The 24,546-nt window shown below is 36.3% G+C and overlaps 2 protein-coding genes across 4 annotated transcripts; both read right to left on the reverse strand.

Moving 5' to 3' along the window:
* Positions 1 to 283: 283 nt before the first annotated feature.
* LOC104593282 (two-component response regulator ORR26-like) lies at positions 284 to 6,071 on the reverse strand. The gene is made up of 5 exons (XM_010253040.3): positions 5,767 to 6,071; positions 3,025 to 3,177; positions 2,518 to 2,907; positions 2,288 to 2,364; positions 284 to 1,540 (listed from the first exon to the last, which is right to left on the reverse strand). Exons 1-5 carry the CDS (start codon positions 5,891 to 5,893, stop codon positions 494 to 496), a joined length of 1,794 nt encoding a protein of 597 aa, XP_010251342.1. The 5' UTR covers positions 5,894 to 6,071; the 3' UTR covers positions 284 to 493.
* A 10,459-nt stretch (positions 6,072 to 16,530) lies between these two features.
* LOC104592986 (E3 ubiquitin-protein ligase AIRP2-like) lies at positions 16,531 to 19,098 on the reverse strand. 3 transcript variants are annotated; one of them, XM_010252576.3, is made up of 5 exons: positions 18,670 to 19,098; positions 17,701 to 17,863; positions 17,291 to 17,357; positions 16,957 to 17,191; positions 16,531 to 16,873 (listed from the first exon to the last, which is right to left on the reverse strand). In XM_010252576.3, exons 1-5 carry the CDS (start codon positions 18,750 to 18,752, stop codon positions 16,666 to 16,668), a joined length of 756 nt encoding a protein of 251 aa, XP_010250878.1. In that variant the 5' UTR covers positions 18,753 to 19,098; the 3' UTR covers positions 16,531 to 16,665. The 3 variants fall into 3 exon arrangements, with proteins under 3 accessions (XP_010250878.1, XP_088755978.1, XP_088755977.1); XM_088899852.1 differs by having other exon boundaries at positions 18,734 to 19,096; XM_088899851.1 differs by lacking the exon at positions 18,670 to 19,098 and adding an exon at positions 17,966 to 18,200.
* Between the last annotated feature and the right edge of the window lie 5,448 nt (positions 19,099 to 24,546).

Below are 24,546 nucleotides of genomic sequence, written 5' to 3' on the forward strand. Positions count from 1 at the left end.
CAAGAATTTCAGCCAAGAGAAGAGTTGAGGAGAGTTAGGGTGATCTCTTGGACAAATCACCCCTTAGGTCGCCACGATAGGGTCTGCACGCAAAGGGAGGGGCAAGGGGAAGCTAGAGGTTCTCCCCGTGGACCGACCCGTGACGAGATCCTACGCCCGGGCCCATAACAGTGCACATGTGCCTGTTTGGAGTTGATATGAACATTATCAAAATATATGATGTTCTCATTTTGAAAATTTGCAGTATTTATTTATTTTTTGATGGAACCATTTTGAAAAATTTGCAGTTGAAGCAGCATAGATTAACTGTTTATCACAAGTACACATTATACTGCTTTGATCTACTGTACAAGTTTTGACATCCATGTCCAAATGTGGGATATTACAAATCCTAATAAACCCAGGGCAAGCAAGCATTTTGCTCGGGGGACCGGTTATCTGGAACAAGATCCTTTGCTAACCTCTAGCAAGAGCAGACTTCAGTGGAGTGGCCTCATGCAATGAACAGACCTCGGTCCATTAAAGGATATTCCATTGAATCACATGGATAATCACAATTGAACCTCAATCCATCATACAGGTGGCTCGGAGGGTCAGCAGTGAGATCTAAATGTTCATAGGCCAAAATCTCCTCATTGTTGAAGCCAACAGTCTCGGTATAACCATATCCTCCTTGAAGTGAACAGGGTTCCAAGTCCTCATGAGAAGATGACAAAAATGATCCACCTTCTGGGATTATGCTTGGTTGGAGTGAGTTCCAGTTGTTTATGTAAATCTGGTCAAAGCTTTGATTTCTCATAGGTGACGAACCAGTAGCAGTGGGCATGTATCCAAAAGCTTGAGCATTTGCTACATCCTTATCAGCTTGAACAGAAAACAAGTTAATTCCTTGTCCTCTTCGGGAAATATCTCCAACATGGTTGCTTCCATATTCAGTACACAAAGGCTTGATTTCAGTGGCAATGACTTTACCTTTTTCTGTGACAGGTCTGGAATTAATGGGTGGAGAGGATTGTAGTCCATCAGCTTGGATCTGATTCTGTGGACCTGATGGTGGTAGATGCATGTAGTTATCCTCCAACAAAATATATGGCTCCTTTTCTTGCTTTGCTTTTTGTGCAAACTGTATTACGGGAATATCTGTATTCCAACAATTGGGTGATTGGATGGTTGGATAATTGACATCTGGCCCCAGTGACCCAAAAGAATGAGACAAGCCCACTCGAGAACCGTTACTCGACTTCTGAGTATTTGAAACATCACCAGCCAAAGCTTTTCTGGGTTCTGTTATTGGCAAGAAGGAAATGATACCCTTCAGGTCATTTTCATGGATTTCTGAGCCCACATTTTGGAGAAGAATTTTGTTGCCACAGTATCCATAGCTGCTGTTGGCTGCATTATTTTGGTGCATCTTGATTGAATTCTCAATGCCAAAGCTCCCAGGAGTATCTTTGGGAGTGAAATCCGATTGCTTTGTCCCACAAAAGGGAGCTTTTGATTCATTTTGTTTTTGTAACCTACTCAAATATAGACGATATTTCTGCATATCATACAAGTTTCTCAGAGTCAGATTTCCCATAGCATATCCAATATTAGGTATGAAAAATTTCATTTGACATTTTCCAAAATTTTTTCAGATGACCCATAACTTTTATGCTTCTGATGCAAAAAGGAAGAATATAAATATATTATGCAAGACCCAAAAGGAAAAAAAATAAAGGAGGTAATTTTATTTAACCTTTAACTATTATTGTCATTAAGGTGGTCGCATGCTCCAAAGTTATTGTATTTAACAAATTTAATACTGAAATTTGATTTCTTAAATATTTGATTAGCTAAAATAAGTAAACATTAAATGCATGACCAAATGAAGCCCTGGTGTCTCTGGTTTCTATGTTTACCATATTAAACTAAATGAAGTTATGGCCATGGAAACATCAGAACTAGTTAATGCCTAGTAAGTTCCAATCTTGAGGCTCAAAAGGAAATTCCGTAGTCTGTGCAGAAAAGCATAAGCAACTATAAGCTATTATCACGTTAGAAGCAGGAAACTATGATTTAACATCAGCATATAATTTCAAATTAGGTTGCAGAAGAAATTGATGTTTGATTTGAAAAAGGAGTTCAGAGATATTTCAACTATTGAAAAAAAAATCAATTTATTTAGAGCAATGAATGACAACTTTGCTTGGGGGCTTTGTTAACAGACTACTCTTTAATGTGTTAAGCAGAGCCCAAGACACCTTCAAGTTGATAACTGGAAGATGATATATAGAAAAATATATACCTGCAGGTGGCTAGCAACATTTTCTCTAGTTAACCAAGGAACCTTCATCAAGTCTAGTATTTTCTTTGGGCCAACTTCTGCCAAAAGAAATTAAACATCATATATCTGCAATATGCAGCAGGATGAAAGCTGAAAATAGTAAACAATATCAAAAGTATCATAAGTTTTGGAGTTAAATTGATTGAAACTCCTCAGACAATTGGTTTTAAGAGGAAGCTTAATAAACTTACTATCAAAACCTATCTGGTTTACAGCATTGACAAACTTCTGATGGAGATCCACAGACCAAACTACCCTAGCCTTCTTCATAGCAGAAGGATCACTAAGTTCTTGGTCTTCATGCTCTTTATTTTCCATGTCTTTCCTTTTCCTTGGTGAAACCAAATCAAGTCCACTTGGTAAGTGTCCATCATCAAATTCTTCTGATCCACTTCGCATCATCTGAACATCATCATGGATTTCATGGTTCTCAATTTCTTTAACCTCGTGAATTTTCTTTCTGAAGACATGCTGCCATATATTTCGAAGTTCTTTCATCCGAACAGGCTTAAGAAGATAATCACATGCTCCATGTTGAACACCTTTCATCACCCTGCTTGTTTCCCCATCAACAGACATCACTGTGCAGAAACACAGAATATGTATAGTCATAACTTTAGGTTTAACTTGACAAAATGAAAAATGGGAAAAAATTATCCTGTAAGCCAAACTATCGAAGTTAATGGAAAAGAACTGACTGATGACAGGCAGATCCATCTCAAGTCCAACATGTTCAAGAAGCTTGAAACCATCCATATCAGGCATATTAACATCACTAATTACAATGTCAAATCTATCTTTTCTTTCACGAAGCATGTCCAGCGCATCTCTTGCTAAACAGCATGTAGTCACTGCAGAAAGCAAAAGAAACAAATAATTCAGAAATGTATGGGAAGTATGCATGCTTAATGTTGTCATTGGAGATCATGAGGATTGTATCCAATTTTGGTTAAAAATACAATAGCCATATATCATTACACATCAGCATTAAACTGTAAAGGATTTGCATGGCACCACTCAAATGGAACAGATGCAAATTTATCAGAATCCACTTGTAAGAATCATATTTCCACCCCTATTTTACCACTGAATTTTAGAACCTTATGACACTTTACCTATATTTTTTCATGGCATAAAGCAACAGGCTTTTTTCCTTCAATTAATGCCTCCAAGATGATACTTTTGAACTGAGCTACCTCATCCAGCAGAACCATTAATCTTCTTTCCAAATCCGTGTAATGCTTGCCTTAAAATATTCACTCAGTTCGCTTGATGCCAAAGTACCATTTATGTGGAGTCCTCCATCTGTCATCTGCCATGCGATGATGATGCTTGAAAAGAACAAATGAAAATTTTGGCTGAGAGTTTGATAAAGGGGTTCTACTTTGCTTGTTTGTTCACTATCTTAACGAGTGGCTCCCCTAGAATTTCATTACAAGAGATTACAAGGAAGGGAGAAGAAAATTTTAGCTACTCAAAAACTAGATTTTTTATTTAAAAAGATCCACGTGACTTCTGACAATTTATAATTTGATGCTGATAACTATACCAGCATTGGGTGCTCTGTCCAAGTGCAAGTTGAAAGCTTAAAAATGCAATTCTTGAAATCATAAGTATTATACAGAGCCATATATGAAAGCATAGAGAGAATGATTCTTTCATAGACCATTCCTTAGCTATACTCATGTAGAAAGAACTTTATGAAGAGTTGACACTTTTGTAGAACCTAGGTTTCAGAGACTTGATTGTTGGTTGGATTTAATCCTTGACCTTTTATTGTGCATCACCCCCACGGTGACACCTCTCACATCCCAAACAAACAATGTTCTTCATTGCCTTAAAACACGAGCTTTAAGTAATTTCTTTTCGGGAAACCTTTTCTTGGCCACCAATTTGTGACTTTTCTTATCCCAGACAGCAATCCAACTCAATGACAGTTTGACTGGGAACTGGGAATTGAATAGTCCTATCCTTTTTCCATTGAGAAGACCTACTCTGACTTCACCAAACGTGGATTTAAAAATGGAGCTTGGAAAGTGGAATAAACAGAATAGATTTGCTAAGTTATTGAAAGAAAAGAAAAAACCAAGTGGCAAGTACCTAGTAAAACAGGAAAAAGATCCCGAGTTTCAGATTGTTGTGTTGGTGCCTTGAATTCCAGTCTCAACCTGCTCCATGACCTGACCCAATTAAGTTGAAAAATTCTGAAGGAAAATTTTCATAATGGTCTGTGGTTGAAGCAGAGGGATTAGGCCACTAATGCTGCATATGGACTTGCAGACATATGGGAATTGCAGTGCATCTGGAATCACTGGCTATCCAGGAATTGCAAGTCATCTGGATTCACAGGTCTTCCTGGAATCGCAGTCAGGTGGGACTCGCAGGGTGTCCAGACCCACAGGTCATCCAGGTTCACTAGTTATCCGGACTCGCAGTTAGCCTGGAATTGCAGGTGGGGCTCGCACCTCGCAGGACACTAGATTCACAAAATCTGTCACATTCTCCGTTTTGTGGGGCTGACACAGAGAGAGGGAGCTTCGGGTGTATTGGGAGCAAGGGTTTGGTGAGGAAGGCAAGCTACAGTCAAATTGGCCTAATAGTTGTTCTTATACACCATGTATAAATCTATGGCCAAACTGAACAGAGGGGTCTTGAAGTTCCAATTTGTGAAAATTGGCGAGTTCTAGTCAACTCAGTGTTCCTGCTTCTAGGAGTAATGACGCAAAATTATGTAATAATAACATTCCTAGGAAATTTACAGTTTACAAATTCTCCCATTTCTATGATGTCAAATGCTACATGATGCCACATATTTGGTATGTAATGGTCATGGAAAAACTTTGGGATTTTCACGAGGATCACTGAACTAGAAAGAAATTTATCCAGTTACATTCTCAACTGAAAGCAGAAGTGCACAAAGGCAAATAAAAACAATATCATATGCTTAGAGCCAATTAAGCATGATTTTTCTCAACTAAGTTCCTCCATATCATAATCATAGAAATTATTTTGACATCACAACTATTGCCACGATCAGACAAAGTGAAGAAATCCCATATCCTTTCCAACCATAAAATTTTAACTGAACATGATTTTCTTTTCCTTTTATCCTCCATATAACAGTTACAAAAATTTTCTAGATGTCGGAATGTACAGTTCCTTCATTTCAAGCTGCATGTCTTTTCAGTTAATGATTTGCGTTCTAGAGAAAAGTTCTAGAGCTTCAACACTGAAGCTATGGATGCTTTTGAACAAAGAATCACATAGTTTGCTCATACCAAGCTCTCTCATATTTAGCTTAAAGAATGAAAACTGCTATAGAGTAGAAAGAAAGACACTTTGTAAGCATCAAATTTGGTACAACCAATCAGTTAACCAAGACCTTCCAGAAATCGACACAACATATAAAAGCAAAACTGAAACTTCTGGTAGTAGATTACCTTCATAAGAACACTTTTTAAGCATCTTCTCGAGAATTTTGAGCCAAGTTGGATCATCATCAACAACAAGAACACGAAGGCCGGCTGGAAAGGCATCAGCTCGAGGAGAAGCAAAACCACTTTCCATTGGCGTGATAAACTGATAAGTGTATGGATCCCAAAGCTCGTTATTCTACCAGTCAGAGAGAGAAAAAGGGGATTTTGCTTTTGCTTGCAGTGTATTATGTAGGAACTAGGCGGGGAGAGAGAGAGAGAGAGAGGAGGGAGGGATGGCGTTGAGTGTTTAAAAAAAATGAGTATTTGTTTGTGTCTAGTTGCACTTTGAAGGAGTGAAATAAGTGAAGTGGAATGGCGAATATTGGAGCCGGCTGGTTAACGGTCAATTTAGTATATTTTAACTTTCTTCCTGAACATTTTTTAATCTTGTTAAGTGCTCATCAGTTAACTTTGGCAGTGGAGAGAAGAATCTTTAAAAAATGGATTAAAGCATGTTCGAATGCAGAGATCACCACAGTGACAACAATAGCTCATGTTTATTAATATTGCAAAAATGGTGCAGCAGTGTCCAGAACTCCATTCCTTTTTGGCCCAATCATCCTTCTAATGTTGAAACGCTTCTAACTTGAAATGATTATACACATAAGTAGGGCTATGATCTGATGTCACTTTGCAGTACTAAATGCCGTGTCTGATCGACAAACTCGATCGATGTTGACTTCGCAACGACCATGATCATCATTTAGTCAAGCAGATGATTGTTGAAATTATGCAAAATCATCATTATATAGAGATGAATTGAAAGCAGATGAAGTTTTTCTTGGGTTGTTCATGCATGGAATGCCACCCTTTTCTTTGTACTTTGATAGCATTTAAAATTCCATAATGGTCTTGTCTCTAATGGGAGGTTTAATCAAAGAACTTTAGTCTCTATGATTACGTGTCTTAGCTTCATTGCCCACTGTCCCACTTTCCAGCTCGAAATGTTTATAATAGTGTGGTAGATGTCAAACATTGAACAATAATTCCTTCAAAGAATAGTAGGTCCATCATCAAAAGGATAAGTTAATGAGGTCTGTATCAAATAAGCTTCTTAGAATTCTTTTCTATTTATCCCAAGGCTTATAATAGGTTGCAATGGAGAGAGAGAGAGAGTGAGAGAGAGAGCATGGGATTTTTTTTATGGTTGAAAGTTGTTAAAATAAAGGAACTGGAATGTACTCAGTAGGGAGAGGGGGAGGGGGGAAGGAGAGAATGTTATTCAAAGAAACTATAAAATATTTGAAGTGGAAGTATGAACAATGAAAGCCATGAACTGTTGGATGCCCATTCTTTCATATTTAAAGCATCTATGTACTTGGTTGGAAAGCTATGGTTGATATTTTATAATTTCATGTCTGTAGCCCGTTGGTACATTATATGACTCCATTAGCAGTCCAAAGCCACAAGCCAGAGCTTTTCCTTTCCTATTCTTTTATATTTTTTTCTTGGCTTGCATGCAATAAGGAGATTCTTGTTTATCTATCCAAGCCTCCAACTGCATTTCATTAGATCTCTTCTGTAAGACAGAGTCTTCATCACGAAGAATCCTTAACTGTTGTTTCCTGTATACATAATACTTAGTGATGGCAGGTTCATGCGTCAAAAATCCCAGGAATTAATTCAGTATTAATAAGGAATTTACTAGGAAAAAGATCTATAAACCAAGTGATTATCAAGTTCCAAGTATTTTAGATGAAACCAAGTGAAACAGCACTGCTGTAACAGTTACTTAGGGGGTGTTTGCCAATGTGCATGACTTTGTTTTTGAAGCTTCTAAGTGGCATCTCCTGAGAGGCCACTCATTCCAAGGTACCACAGTCAGCTCCATATTGAACCATGGAGAAGGTTACAGACAAGTAGTCCAGGTTGCCTAGGTGGGCTTTAAATCCAGGCCTGTTCTGGGGTAGTCCTGATATGGGGACCCAGATTTATTGCCCCATCTTGGTTTAGTTTCTTGTATATAAACCCAACCTGGGCTAACAAGTCAGTCTAATCATAATACGCCCATTACAGTTGTGTGCTGAAGCTGCACTTAGTAAAGAGGAAAACAAAAATGAAAAACATTGAGGACTGGTTAAAAGGTTTGATAAGAAAGGGGGAAACAAGGTAGTTACCTGGGCACACTTTTTTCTTGTTTTAACAAACAGGGCACATCCAAATCATATCAAGTGATTCTGTGATTACTTTGGCTCATGCGGCTGAATTTGTGTTACCTCATACCAACCAATGGCATGAACCCACATTGAAGGGCGAAATCCACATCAGATTGACTGACTAGGGAACTTGATAGGGAACTTGATGGTAAACAAGAAGAATGAAAATGGTGGCTAGCTAGGATCGATATAGATAAGTGCTGACCCCATTGAAGCACACAACTTGGGGCCTACTTCCATCTGAAAGGAAGCAGGGAAAAACTAGGGAATTGAATTAGGGTTGACCTGATTCCAAATGGGGGATTTGTGCCGGCAGTGGCCATGGTCCATGGAGAAGGATAGTGTTGGTGGCATTTATTCCACAGAAGAACGTACGGGGGGAGGGGGGGCCAGGTCGAGCTTTGTGTGTTCTCTGGGCTAGAAAGTGGCCAAAAGCTTCATTGTTCGGCCAGGACAGACATGGGCCACGCTGGTGCTGCTTAGATCCTGAGTTTTGTTTGGAGCCTTGGTGGGATGACTGATCTAATCCAGGCTGCTTGCTAGGAGTTGACAACAATCGAATATGTTGAAACAAGATTATTCTCCAAAGGGTAACGCCCCATCTAAGGTGACCCATTTGACCAAATTTAGGTTTTAAGTCTTTGAAACAGTGGTCCTAACTCTTAACTCTCGAGGGTTAATTAACAACAAACAAATGGATATAATCCATGATTCCTCAATTACTAAAAGTCTAGAATAATTTGGGACTTGATGCCTTTTTGAGGTCTGAGAACACAAGTTACAGACAAAAACAGGATTAAGTACGGGAGAAGGGTGGGGTTGCTTTTGAGAGTGGCAAATGGTAATGGAAGAGCTTTCCTACTCCTAAAGCAGCTCAACAATGGCCCTAAAAGGAAATGCCCACTATCAGTTTCTTTACATTAAAAGAAATAATTTACTTAAAGAGAGAGAAGCATGATTGGGACAAAGAAATTCGGAGGATGAATTCATGCAACTTATCAAAAAGCTGCTTTTAAATTAGCAGTTAAAGCTAGAATGTTAATTATTCTTCTTGTGCACTTCTTTAATACATTCACGTGGGAATAACATTGCTTTTTTGTTAATCTTCTGTTGTTGCACAGTTGTGGAAATGATGGAATAATCTTGGCCTTTTTCTCAACAGTCCTGGGCCCTGCCCTGCCAACCCTGGACTTGGTGGAGTGGTGAACAACTCTCTAAATTTTAGAACCAGTCCATCAGGTGGGCCCATACAGTGAATCATGTCCAATCCGATTCCGGCTGGCAAGCTGACTGGACGGATCAGCTTCGACCCATTTAAAACTTAACAAAAACCCGACCCAAGTTGCACCCCCGCCCCCCCTCAAATACCTTTCATGCATATCCTTTGCATTCGGGTTGAGCTTGACTCTGCCCACCAAACTCAACTCAAACCCGACCCAATCCCTACTAGTCCTTTGCATCCGGATCCCCTAACCGTACGTTTGATAGTTTTCCCAAGAGGATACCCATGAGGTCACACACAGGAAAAACAAAAAAAAAAAAAAAGAGGTTTAGTATTTAAGCAAACTCTCTGCAATGACACCACATCCATATTGATGTTTCCACTTTGCATTGTCGAGAGGGGAGAATAACCTATCATGGAGATTAGGGTTGCATGGGTGGCATCCATTATTTAGCAGGGGATATGCTACAACTAATCCTGTACAGTTGACTTGAACACACTATCAAGGTTTCTCTTTTCTTCTTTTCTTTTTGTTTATTCTTTGCCTCTATGTTTAATTAAGGAAATTAATTTGGGTCCATCCCAGTTTTTGATAATTGAAACCGTTCTTAGTGAAAAGACAAAAGATATTTAGAGAAAGAATTGCTAATGCATCAACTCTTCTGTGATGAGTGGGGTATGCTCCCCTTACCAAAAAAAATGGAAGGTGCCCAAGTTTAACCCTTGTGCAGCTATGTTTGATGTAGTTTTCTTTTGGTGCCATACATGTGAATCAAGAAAACCTCATGCTTTTAATTTTTTTTTTTCTTTCTTTTTAGAATACGGGTTTCTTGGCTAAACCTTTTTATAGGAATATTCAATGAGGCCTAGAAAAAAATTAACAATTTCCTTTCTTAAAATGTCATTCCTAATTTGTATAATAGTAGAGACTTGTGCAATGCACAGGCTGAGTTAAAAAGATCGATGCCCATATCCTCCAGCGAAGTAATTACATTCAGTCTTGTAATAAAACGAAACTGAATTGGTTTGTGGGTAAATTTATGGAGCCCCGTGTTTTATTTTTAATTTTTTAATTAAAAATTCAAGAGTTGAGAAACAATGCAAGGAGAGAAGAGAATATGCTGGCATGGACAACTATGTGGTATAGGAATTTGGATTTGGTCCTCACAGAATCATCTTCACATTGTCCTCACAGCAGTTTTTAGTCATGCAATAGAAACATTTTCCCATGAATAAAAATATGTCAGTGTGAAAATAATTCTGTAAGGACCAATTCCGCTCTCATAGTATAGATAGGGATGGCAGCGAGGTGGGTTTGGGGAGGACTTTGTAAATTCTAAACCTTACCCGCCTTTCTGAAGTTCCTAATCCGTAACCCATAACAGGTTACATTTTGAGAATCCAAACCCTTTTTGCACATGAAAATGCAAAACCCTTCCCGACCCTACCCTCCTTGTATTCAAGGGTAGGGGTGGGTTGGGTTTAGAATATGCATCTAATTTCTTATTATTTCTTGCAATAAATAAGTACAATAACACAAATATACAATAAAATTTTTAATTATTTGATTAAGACATGTAGAAAACACATAAACTATCAATTATCATTCACATAAAATTTAAAATATTATTAAATTCAACACCTAATACATAAAGTTTATATGCTTTAATTTCCAATAAAATATTAATTGGGGAGGATCAGGTTTAACCTAATACTGTATTCTATTCGTACCCATACAGGTTCTAGAGCCCTATCGGGGAGGATAGGGGGATACCCACCGGGTAGGATAGCCATCCCTAAGTACAGATATATATGCAATAGAAGAAACCCATGTGGTGTGAAAGATGTCCATGTTCTGGGTCTACAAAGAGTGGGTTATGGGTGAGTTTAAATGATGTTATGTTTGATAAAATCTTGTAATTGCTTATGAGTAAAAAAAGTAGAAGCAGATAATATTGTTTACGTTTGATAAAAATTTGTTTTCTAGTTAAAACGAAGAAAGCAAGTTTCTACTAGGGTCAAAAATTCAATGTAGTGACTGAAATCAAGTTAAAACGAAAAAATCAAGTTCATGAGCTCCACCAAGCAATGTACACAGTACATAGTAGTAATTGCGAAAATCCCGCCTAGAATTAATTGGCTTGTTTTGCTCCAAAGGAAATGACAAAGCCTAAAAGTAATACCAGAACCATTTTGACAATGACCATGACCTTAGATTACACAAAATAGAAAGATAAAAGAATCAAACTTTATAAACTGACCTATAAGGGGCCGCGCGAACACGTACCCCTCTACCACAAATTATGACGTAGAAGATGTTACGCTGACACCCCTCCCAAGTGGAATGGAGACCGCCGACCTAGGCCATTGGCCTTATTGGTAGCTCCCTCCTATAAAATTTGGCATCAATCCACCGTCAGGATTCATCCCCTTGTATAGTGAGGTTAAGAATTCTGAACTGAGCTGATCAGTCATTCTCCAAAAAAAACCCACTTCACTCATATTAGTTCTTCCGCTTTCAATCTTTCACTTGACGAGTATCCATAATCTTGCCCTTGTGGTAGAATAGAAAGAGATCTCAGACACCAAATAGGATCTTTAGATGAGATCTAAATCTAGCCAAGCGATATTTGGTTTTCTTGTATTACGTGGCATATTATCCATCGCACAGCCGGATGATGTAATCACATTAACAGGCAGTTCACCAAATTTAATATAACTAAGGGGATGTTTGGCATCAATGCTGATTCTTCCTTACCAATTTTTTTTAAAAATCGGTAAATTTTGAAATAAGTATTTTCAAAAATCAGTATTTTTTGTTATTTGGTATGATTTCTGTCATCTAAGCTGATTTTTGAGAAGTTGGCTTCGAGTTTGTTTGGTACTAATTCTCAAGGGTTGGTTATTTTTGTATTAGAGTTATTATTCAATGACATATTGGCCATGTCATCCTCAAAAAAATCGGAATCAGCTAGAAATCAAGAAATCACCAAAAAAAGGTGATCCTTGAAAAGGGCTGATTTTAAAAATTGATTTATTACCGATTTTCTGAAAATCACCAAAATCGGCCAATCAAATAGAAATTTCAATGCCGATTCCTCTAACGCTGATGTGGCTCCAACAAGGCAATGAAATTCAAGAAATTATCACTGATGTGAAGCATCACACCAAGCATTGACATCATAGACAACCAAACCACTTAAAAGCATCAGCAAAGAAAAAAAAGTTGGAGTGTTTTCCAACGTTTTTTTTTTTTTTGTGATTTTCACATAGGAGACACCAAAGGCCATTCAAAAAAATGTTTGGCGAGAAAGTTCAAAATAATTTTTTTACATAAGAAAACCCATTTGGAAAATAGAAAAAGAAAACTTTATTTAACTTTTCATATTTTCAAGCAGTTATTTTGAACAAAGAAAGTTGGGATCAAACAAATACTAAAAACGATATCAGATTTGGTATCCACAATACCATGCTCACATTATCCGTACAGTCCCATGCAGCCGTGTATTGGGTATACCTCCCTATGAAAATAAACATACAACTATGGAGATGTTCCTAATGCATGGATATAAAAGACTGTAAGTAGGGTGTGAAAACAGTTCTGTGAGAACTGAATCAAAATTCACTAAAAAGTGCTTTTTAAAAAGTTGGTTTTAAAAAAAATAACTTTTTAAAAGCCCATATAGGCTGAAAAGTGCTCCCAAAAACGGCCTTAGTAATGTTAATATCAGAACTCTCATACATAGGACTAAGTCTTTATTTTAGTCACAACTATTAATAAGATCAGCCTACATCTACATTAATTTTGAGTTCCGATTATGATAGGGTCAAAATTAAGTTTACTTGCTTGTTGAAATTCAATCTCATTAGAGATTAATTTCTTAGGTTTGATTAATTGATTACATAGTTAAACACTTGCACTTTTAGTTTTGTAAAATTAGTTTTCTATTTCTTAATATTCCCACTAAAGCTTTTGTTTTTCACTCTTTATAACTTGTCCCGTATGAAAAAATTATAAGATGTAGGGGTGAGCAAATGGATAGGTTATACACGGAATCAAATGGAACTGACCTCGAACCGGCCTTGAACCACCCAATTTATTACATCGTAGGGTTTAGTTCCAAATTCTTGGAATCGGGGTTTTATCCTACCCAAACCGACCCGATGAACCGGTTTTGGTTTGCCTTGATGGAACTGACCTTGTGGAACCTGCCTTTGAATTAAACTTGCCTTGGAATAAACCCCAAAGTACTTTTTGGGGATGTGAAGATTTGAACCCAAGTATTCATGGTTAAAAAGCCATGGTCTCACTTGACCATTAAGTTACTTAAGTTATTCAATCATTTGTTTTCATTTTAATATTTGAATATTTATAATAAGTAATGTAAAAAGTAATATTTACAAAAAATTAAATTTAATTTATAAGTTTTTAATGATATAATGATAATCAACATATTAAGTTTATCCAATTTAATCAATAAAGATAATATAAATTTTAAACTACATATTATATTTATTAACAATCAAGTTTTTAAAGAACATGCACTTGAACTTTATATATGCACCAAGGATGTAATGTCCACATAGAAACACCATGGGTAAATTAAATTATGACCATTGATGTTTAATCTACTTAATTGGATGGATCAAAAGACAATTTAAAATTTTAACTCTTAAACAGTTATATACTGTTTTTAAGTCTTTAAAATTTTCTCAAATTTATACTGTTAGGACAGCCAGGGTAATGTGAGTCTATTTTGGGCCCATGGTACAATTTTTCACATGAAAGATTCCTCACCCCTATTATCTTGTACGACTTAACTCTTTTCTGCCACATGGAGGAATTTATGTGATAGATCTAAACCATTCACCACACATATAGGGATGTAAGTTAGACCAGGTTAGGCTGAGGTCAACATTGGAATCATGTTGAGTTGATTTTTTCATTTCTTTTTGCTAAAACGTTTTTATTTCTCAGACTTAGATTGACAGTTTTTTTAGCAGATTTGCAGGTTTTGGATTGGCTGATTTTAGCATTATTTCATTATTTTTTGCATTAGGACAAAGCCTTGGAAATGGAATTAAATTCAAAATCGTAATAGTTTGTTCCCATGGCCTGTTTGGTTTAGACAGGAATCAGAATGGGAATTGGAATAAGTTGGAATGGGATTTTATTCCCAAGAAAAGGGGAAGGAATGACCATTCCCTCAAATGGGGAAAACCATTCCATCAGGAATAAATGGGATTCCGATTCCACCGAACCAAACAGTTGGTCATTCCAATTCTAATTCCAGATCTCTATCCACGCTAACCAAACAGGCCCTTAGAATATTGATGCATACATATGGATACATAAGTTCATGGATGAATGGTTACATATATGTATTAATACATGTGTACATGCACATATGATATTTATAAGACACGTCAAGAAGGGGTTGGATTGGATTGCCCAAGGCTCAAATCTAACCCAACAATTAAGAGGTTGTTTGGTATCGATGGCATTTATAAGATAAACGTTTTGTACTATTTTTTCACACCTCAGCGCCATTAGGTGCCATATAAGCCAAACAGTGAAAAATTGGTCTTGAAAATGAAAAACGCTAAATTTGGTGTTTTCTAATAATCGGTTCACATGATTTTCGAGAAATAACTTTTTAGGTGTTTTTTTTATTAAACGCATCTCCAATGCTGAGCTGGCACTGTTTATTCCAAAAGCTACATCAACACCAAACACCATCTAAATTGTATTCATATTTTTCAATCCTAACTTGACAAAGAAGTTCAACCCAACTTTTTTTTATATTGGTTTGGGTTAACCCGGTCCAAGTTGCACCTCTAACCTCTAGATTGGCCAGGCATCCAAGCCTCTGGTCCACACCATCAACATACCCCACCTGATATTGGTGGTTTCTCCGACACATTTCTTAGATGTTCAAAATTCAAAGGTATTTCAACTTAAAACATGCAAAGTAGAAGGAGAAAAAGATGAAGGGGTTATTATTTACACGCAATAAGCACCAGGAGAAAAAGATGAAAGGGCTTAGGCAGGCTAGGTTGGACCCGGCCCAACCCTAAGCATTGGGCTTAAAGGCCCTAAGCCCATACTGAGCCCAAGGTCAAATCTGATTTGTCCACCCCAAGCCTAGCCCGAACTAGAATTTGACATGGTTGCGCGCAAGCCCAGGCAGGGCTCTGGTTGGCAAATTAGGCCCAATGTATTAAAAGGTTACATGAGCCTTTTTACTATTAATAATTTAATTTTATATATATTTGCATAAAATGTATGCATGCATATGTGTGATGAGATTACTAAGAACCTACATCAGAATCTGATCTGAAAACCGTTTGGATTTAAATACTTCGAATCCGTTAATCAGATTCGGATTTAATCCAACTTTGCTTTAAATTTTCTAAAATATCAGAAAAATTAAAATTTTATTTACTTTTCAACTTTTATATATAATAAATTAATATAAATATAACATATTAAATTTATTCATATATAATATAATATATAAAAGCTATTTTTATAATTTTAAATATAATTATATGAAATTTATATATAAGTGTGTAATCAGGCTAAGCTCAGGTTAAATGCTAGTTTAGGACCAGCCCAAGAAAAAAAGGGTTGTGCCAGCCCCGAACCTGAGAACTAAAATATCAAATAAAACCTAAGCCCAATTCATGTAAAATTGTAGGCTAGATTGGTTTGGGTTCGGATTAGGCTCATCCAAGTTGCATTTCCTACTCACCCCAAACTAGCCGTCTTGGGTTTTCCCAAGTCCAAACAAGATTTTCACGTGGCCCATTCCAGACTCCAGAGTCGCTTAGGGAAGAAAAAATCACCAAAATGACCCACTATGGCATTATCAAACCTACTCAATCATCAACCAACCTATAAATCACGAATTTTAGATCAAAAACAGAATTAAGTAGAACTGTGGACTTGACAACTATAGGCTTCTTCACTAATGTTTCTGTGGTGAGAATGGTGTTCTGATACTTCCCCAAGTTCCTGGTTCCGGATAGTGTAGAGCTTGCTTTCTCCAGTTTCTAGATTCTGACGCTACGAAATAGAATTAACCCAGCAAAGAGCTTGGATCTGCTGACCACAAAATGCTAGCCACATCCTGTGCACAAGACACCACAGTTGCGCTGCACATTGAGAACATCTCCCCATGGATGACAATAAATAATACAAGAGATGTATGTATGTTCCTGTTGTGAGATTATAGGGCGTCATGCATAGTGTTTTTTGTGGTCAGCAGATCTGGACTCATCCCCAGCAAATGCCTCTGCATTTGTCTATGTTCTTGCTAGAAAGAATTTCCTCTCATAACTTTCTCCTGTTTGCAAGTATCCACTGTATCAATTATGCACAATTGCACACCAGTCACCAGAGTAAGAAAGAAAAAAGATTCCATGTACAAGGGGTTATCGGCTCCTTCCCATTTGGAGCATCATACATTTGAATTCTGTAAATCAAATCATGTACCCATGTATGGAAAAACTGGTGTCAGACATCAAAAGAGGCAAGGTACTGATATAGAGATAGAAACGTCTGAGGTTTTCCTTTGCAAGGTTTGCCGTGTCAATCACATCGCTGTTCCTGGTCAGGACCCACAAATCTCTGCAACTGACTCTCTTTAAACTACCACGGCAAAAAGGGCAGGACTGAGATCTCATGTTCCTGTTGTTGATTCAAAAAATAAACTTATTAGTAATGCTTATGGGAATTTTGTTTGATTGAATAATAAATTTGGGTTCTGTTACCAGTCATGGAAGCAGCTGATGCACATGGAATGGCCACAGTTGGGCAACACCATCCTGGTACAAGATTCCATACAAATACTACATTCATCCTCTCTTTCTGAATCCTTGAGGGAAACCTTCCTCCTCTCTACCACCTTCTTCTGGTTCAATACATCCAGGCAGTGACTTCTCTCATTCCTATCTTCCAATTCATCTAACTCACCTTCTAGTTGCTGAAGTAAAGGATATATTACAGCTGCAAAGGATTTCAAATTAAAAAATAAAATAAGGGAAAAGCTATTTATGAGCACTGGAAATAGTGGGAATCAGGGGGATGCCATAAAACATTACAAACCATAGAATTCCCTAAGAGTGGCTCTCCTTTCATGCGAAGATATGGTTGTCATTCCATCAATATATGCCTGTACAGTTGAAAAAAGCTTAATCCTGGTTGTCCAATAAATCAATAATATAACAAACAATAAAATAAATGATAGCTTAGTACATATTATGAACTTCATCATGAGTTCATATTTCCTTATGAGAAGCATAAGGCTGCCTTTGCCTTAGCTTAACTTGGCTGTTTAATTATAAAGGAAAGGAAAAGCACCTATTCTGGACCTGTTTCCACAAAATAATTGATGATTCTGGCAAAACCAGACACATTTGCTGCTCCATTCTAGTTTAGACAAACAAAAAAAGACACCAAAAAACTAAGCTGAAGGCAGCCTAACTTCAGACTCAGAGGAAGAAAAACCAACTAACCTTGTATATAATTATGTGGAGAAGGCCTAAATAGCTTGGGAGGGTATCTGCACAACTAAAATCCATCCATTCAATGAAAAGAAGAAAGAATGGTGCAAAGGGGCTGTAGGACAATCTCATCTGAACGCACTCCCCATCATGGTCTCTTGGGAGAGCAGCTGCCCTGCAAATGCAAAGATCATGTTTTGAGTCTCTGGGTTTGTTTTGAAAATATATGTATAAAACATATAAGTAGAACAGACAACACTTCTTCTCATGAACTCGCCTATAATGCCCGTAAATATAACAAAATAGTTGTAGTAAATAGCAGCAGGAACTCTTCATGTAATGTTTCAAGCACATCTTAATGGAGTTATCCTTTTTTTCTGCTAAAAAAAACCCAAATTGCAGTCAATCAATTCCATCCGGATATAGACTTTTCTCCTTTCCCGGGCTTTGGAGAAAGGAGCGAGATAAAAAAGATGGAAAAGGGTGCAAATGAACTATATAATACAATCTCATCGTACCGATGTTCCTACCATGAGCTCAGTTCGGAACGAGTACAGATACAAATATGTAGAATGCAAAAACTTGTATTTTTTATTATTTTATATGTATTTGTACTGTACATATTTGTATTTGTATTCTTTCCAAACTAAGCCAATAGCAACTGACTTCTGTTTCTTTTCCTGAGTTTACAGAAAAAAAAAAAAAGTTTCAACTGAGCGAACAAGGGTTCCCACGTATGCTTTTGGAAGAGTACAATTGTTCGCTTGTTATATACCATAACAATCAAATTATTAGAACGACATTTATCAATTGTTCGCTTTTTGACATTCTAATTTTATAGGGGAACAAATGGTTTAAACCATATTTCAATTTCTGAATAACAAGGTGCACAGAAGGTGAAAGCTACAAATACCTAGAAGCCAAAAGGAAAATAAAAATAAAAAGACTATGAAGAAAGAAGTAAAGAAAGTTAGGACATACAGCTTATTAGCATGTTGTATATCAGCTTCAAGAGCTTTGATAGATTCTCTGTAAGAAGACTTACTGGGTTGTCTTTGCCACATCTCCTTTACTTCTGAGAAGAAAGGGAAAAAAAGGAAGGCTAAAGGCGAACAAAAAAAAAGGCTTTTGGGTGTTATCTTGGGAGGAGAATTTTGGACGGGAAGGTTAGAGAGAGAGAGATTTTAAGAAGGGTAACGAGAGAAGTTTGCTTAGCATGGAGACATTTCCCCGTAAGTAAAGAAAAGAATGTCTTGCCTTTCTTCTCACATATTTCCTTGCTTCCCTCTACTCTATTTGAATTAATGGCGAGAAAAAAATTAGATAAACGAGAAATTCCATTGAAATAAATAACCAATATATATTTGCAGCATGGACTGGATTCCAAATCCAGTAGGTAACAGTCCATTCCAGGAATGTACAAGGAATAATAGGGATCTGCATAATAACATTACAGAGTAGTGAAGACGATAAAAAAGGGAAAATTCCCGATTAGTATATATCTTTTAATTTGGGCCTAGTACCATTTTGGTTATTGGGCCTTAAAATGCAATAAGTATTTGAACTTTGAAAAGGTGTCAAGCCGGTACCTACACTTAACCAACCGTTAAGTAGCACTTGAAAAAGATATAAATGCTCTTTGAGTGTCATTTGATTTTCTTTATCAACCATTCTAACGTTGATAAAAATTTAACAATCCCAAATTCTTACTTTTTATATTCAAGAAAGTTGGGGTCACGTTTCAGTGGGCATTTTGGACCTCAATTTTCTTGAATAAAAGAGGCAAGGATTTAGGACTATTACTTTTTTTGTCAATGTTTGAATGGTTGATAAAGAAAATTAGATGACACTTGAGGGCATTTGTGTCTTTTTAAAGGCCATTTAATAATTGGTTAACAGCTGATTAAGGATAGGTACTGGAATGACACATTTTGAAAATTCGGATATTGAATTGTTGTATTTTTTCAGAAACCTAAGCAATATGACAAGCTTAGAATCCCCTTCAAGAATGATTGATAAGGTAGTATGGATGATAAATTACAATATGACTCACTCCATCCATGCTATTTATGAAGCAAGACACAATATCCAACCACCCCATGATGTGCTCGACCTTGGGGTTTGGTGTTGGGTGGGCCCTATATGGGTATTTTGGGGTTAAAAATAAAGGTCATTTACTAAACCACCCCTATAATTTTATGGATTTATTAAAACTTATCTTATAGTTTGTATTTTACTAAAACATCCCTTATAACAATTTGATCCTAATGTGCTTTTGAATAAATTTAATCAAAAGTAAATAAAAATAAGAATACAATTTTCCCCTAATAAGACACAATCAACACTTTATTTAGTCAATTTTGTTTTTCATATGAAGAAGTGTAAGGGGTACTTTTTGAATAAACATTCATGGATCCATGCCTTTGAACATTTTTCACTCAATTTAGGTAATCATATTACTATTTTCAGATGGCAAAACAAACACTTCTCAGTGAATGGTAGATTTAGTCAATAGGTTGCAACCTATAGGGGTGTTTTAGTAAAGTAAAAAATTATAGGGTAGGTTTAAGTAAAACTAGAAAACTATAAGGGGTGTTCTAATAAATGACCCTAAAAATAATTAGTAACGCCTGTTGACCTTGGTCTTTGTATGATTTGATTCCAATGCAATTACATGGGATCAAAGTCTCTCTTTTATTCTTTTTTTTCTTTTGGCTTCACAAGATCTCTGTTCTCTGCTTTTCATACATCTTTAGTTCTTGGGTGGTGATGACTTGGGTGATATTTGGTACCATTGGTTGTTTTACTTAAACACTACCACATGAGCACCATTAAGCGTTTTGAGTTTAAATGTGAATTATCTATTTGATTAAGACCGTTTTGAGTTTTTGTAATACGTTTTTTTTTTTCTATAAACATAACCATGGGGAGAGTGAGGAAACATCAATTCCATCAGCTGCTCATTTGTAATATGTTTTTTTTATAAACATAACCATTGAATTAAAGATCGATTGAATGGTGTCACATCGAATATAATTATTTCATTTAAGCATTTTGAGGTGGCAATGCAAATGCCAAACACAATACTATACTGCACAAAACACTTCTTCAATGTCTAATCAGCATAAGCACAACAAAACAAGTTTTATGTCAAAATGCCTACGTTGGTGTTTTGGCATGAAATGTCATACCCTCTTTCAACATTAATTTGAGCCTGAAGTGAAAATGGTATCAAACACAACATTAATTGTATAGGAAAATTTTGCCACAAAACTAATTTTCTTTTTACACTTTTCTATTTTTATCTCCGAAATTGTAAGAAAAACAAAAAAAAAATCAGAAAAGTTAGAGAAAAACTAATTAGGTCTGATTTACTTTTCTAAATCCTAATTCTTTTCTAGTTCTTTCCTCTTCTTTTTCTCTCATTCTCTTTCCAACTGCCACATGTAAGGGGGGTTCCAAGCATGGTTTTCAAAATATCTTTGACCCAGACAATCAAACCGCTCAACCTGAAAATTGGCCACCTATTTAGTTTCGTTTACCCCATGGGCTAGATTTTTCTAAAAAGTAACTAATGCAGACGGTTGAGCCATTGAATCTTTTGACCTGGGCAACGGTTTACAGTTTAAATTTAAAAACTTAAAATCAAGAAAAGGTTACGTTGGACTTGTTAGCGGGGAATAGGAAAGGAATTGACTGGTTGCTAGAGAGAGAGATTTGAGATAGGGCGGTTACTCTTTCTTCTTTCTTTCTTTCTCAGCGACTTTTCTCACTCTCTCCCCTCTAATAATATGCATATCTAACCCTAATATCTCGATCTAGTGGCCAAGATGCAATAAACAACAAACAATAGAAATTGAATTCATCTGTTGTGACCCATTTGAATTAGATGGTTAAACCTTATCGGAGAATAGAAAGAAAATGTTCAGTTTTTCAAAACCTTGACTCCAGTAACACATTGATAATAATAATAATAATAATAATAATTAAGATGATCACTCAGCATTATTTTTGAAAATATGGGATCAGACCCTCAAAAATGAGAACTCTCCATAGCATGGTCAGTGATCCTTACGTACTAATATAGAAAAACAAATAATAATAATAATAATAATAATAATAATAATAATAATAATAATAATAAATTAAGGATTCTAGTATTCTACCATGAAAACAATCTTGGCTAAAATAATTAAAATTAGCTTGAAATATTATATCATTTAAATTGGGAAAAAACATTCCAACTTTTACAAATAAGAAAATTATGCAAGGTTAGGGACGAAAATTTCCAGGGTCCACAGGCCTAGGTTAGTAGGTTAAGGCCCTCATACGAGGCCTAAGCCCTGTCAGCCCCATGATCATTATGCAAATCTAAAGTTTTCTCAAGCAACGTACCCTAAATTATAATAGGGAGAAAGATGGTCGGCCCAATGTTAGAATTTATAGGCTCAAGATATATTTGGGGTAGGTGTTAGTTTGGAATTGATGTTAATTCATAGACGGATATAGGTGTATAGAGTGGGTTTTTTATCTTTTGAATGTTTATAACTCTACAGTGAAAATCAGAAATCTGCATTGGACCTGTCATACTTCTCCACTTTTAAAATGGACTTAAATATACCTTGTGAGCTGTTCCCAGTAGACTTAAACATACCCTCCATTGGTAAAAGTTAAATATAAACTCAAAAAATAAAAAATAAGAATCCTATTTTAAAAATCTAAAACTGTACCTACCTACAACCGCACACTCACACCAACTAGGCTTCTTACCAATTGAACAATCAGTAAACATGAGTTTATTTTGTCATGTTTACTGGAAAAGCCCAAATGCAGCTATCATGATGATAAACTGTTTAATAAACCACCTGAGTTCAACCAGACAGTGAGTAAATATGACTATTCAACCCAAGTGAACCATGATATGCCCACCACCCAGGTGAACCATAAAACCCAGCTATTCATGATACAATAGGCCAAACAATCACTAATCTAAAACCTGATGTTTTCTATCAGGCTGCATGTTTTCCCAAAAGAAAATACCACTTCAATTGTTAAACCCAGGTAAACCCAAAACCCAGCTCCAATAATAACAGTATAACACATCAACAAGAATTATTCTCATTACTTTTTTTTTCAAATTAAGTTTTGTTACTCACAACCTAATAGTAACAATAGAAAGACTTCTAAAGGATGGAAATTAGAAACATTAAGAAAAATGGTTTTATCTTTTCTTCGGTTCTTTTTGAAAATTTAAATAAAAATGGAGGATAAAAAGGTCATAAGTATATTTAAGTCCATTTTAAAATCTCAAGGTATCTTAAGTCAATTTCTGAAAATTTAGGGTATACTCAAGTCTTTTACTTTTTTTTTTACAAATGCACAGTAAACTATACAAAGTCCAAGTGATACAAGAAAAAAAGGCATTTTTATATGAATAAGGGGCCATTGGATAACAGTTGAAATGCTTAACTAAAAAATTGTTATCCAACGGTGATGATGGTGCAAGCTAGAAAAAACTGGGAGGAGTATGTTTCTTTTTTGCAGGGTTCAGGCACCTCAAAACCAGAAAAGAAATGGGTGGATATTTATTGGTGTTCGTCGAATCATAGCATGATCAAAATCAACTTTAATGCGTCTCCATCGAGTGATGATAGATGCTCTATTGCGGCAATGGCGAAAAATCACCTTGACAGAATGTTGGACTATAAGGGATGCAGCATCAATCGGCATCTCTTCAATCAATGCTGAGGAGGCCTAGGCTGCGTAGGAGGCCCACAACCTGACTACAAACTTCTTGGATCATCAAATTATCATTGAAGGTTATTTGAGTCTTGTCACTGCTTGCCTCAAGGGAAATTTTAAGCCCCCCTGGTTGATTAGAAATATTGTTAAAGAGTGTTTACAGATCAAAGACCCGCTTCTATTTAGAATAGAGTATAGGCATGTGTTTAGAGAAGTTAATAAAGCAGCTGACTTGATAGTGGGCAAGATTAATTAAGTGGGGAATGGCCATTTTTCTTTTGAATCAAAAATAAATAAATAATGGCTGAACCTGAAACTGAAGTTGGGTAAATTTTTGTTATTTAATTATTTTAACAACTGAAAGTCTTTCAGTTCAGCAATTTAAAGCTGTCAAATTTGCTTTCGTAAATGGACAGTTCCAATTCCACATCTGCATATGAACATAAAGAAGCTTACCGAAAAAAGCTCTCCCTTTCTCTCTTATGTTTGCCACCCTTAAGCTAATAAGCTTGCCACGTCAACAAGAAAACAATTTGTCAAGTTAATGATTAAATAAATTGTCATTCTTAAAAGTAGCGACCCCATCTCGAACCACTTTACAAGCTTTGTTATTAATTGTTAGGCTCCTCTCCAATACCTTGTATTAAAGAAACAACTGCAAGACAACAAAACAAAGAAAGGATCATCTCCAAAATGGCAACAACCCCTCTAGAGGAAAGAATAAAGGTAAATTATATAAATTTAGAAGCTGAAGCTGAAGCTGATATAGACATGGGCTTTGAATTAGAAACATTCATCCAAAGAAATTAAAGAGAACCCAGATTTAATTTGACCCATATTAGTGATTGTGATTCACTGATTTGCGAATCCCCATCTACATATATAGGTAGATACTGAACTTCAATACCCATCATGGTGGGAGAAATGATGAGAATCAAATGCAAAACCCCCTCCCCCCCCCCTTAAAAGAAGAGCCTCTGTATATTGCATTTGTTTCCAATTCTTTCTTGGGAAAACAAAATAGCAATGCGAATCCCTCCGTCTCGCCCCAAACAGTGCCCGGATATAACTCTATTCTTTTTAAAAAGAACTTCCCTTTCCGGTTCTTTCTTTCTT

Source organism: Nelumbo nucifera, chromosome 3 (genome assembly GCF_055504915.1).
Source record: "Nelumbo nucifera cultivar China Antique chromosome 3, China Antique-T2T, whole genome shotgun sequence".
Lineage (NCBI taxonomy): Eukaryota > Viridiplantae > Streptophyta > Magnoliopsida > Proteales > Nelumbonaceae > Nelumbo > Nelumbo nucifera.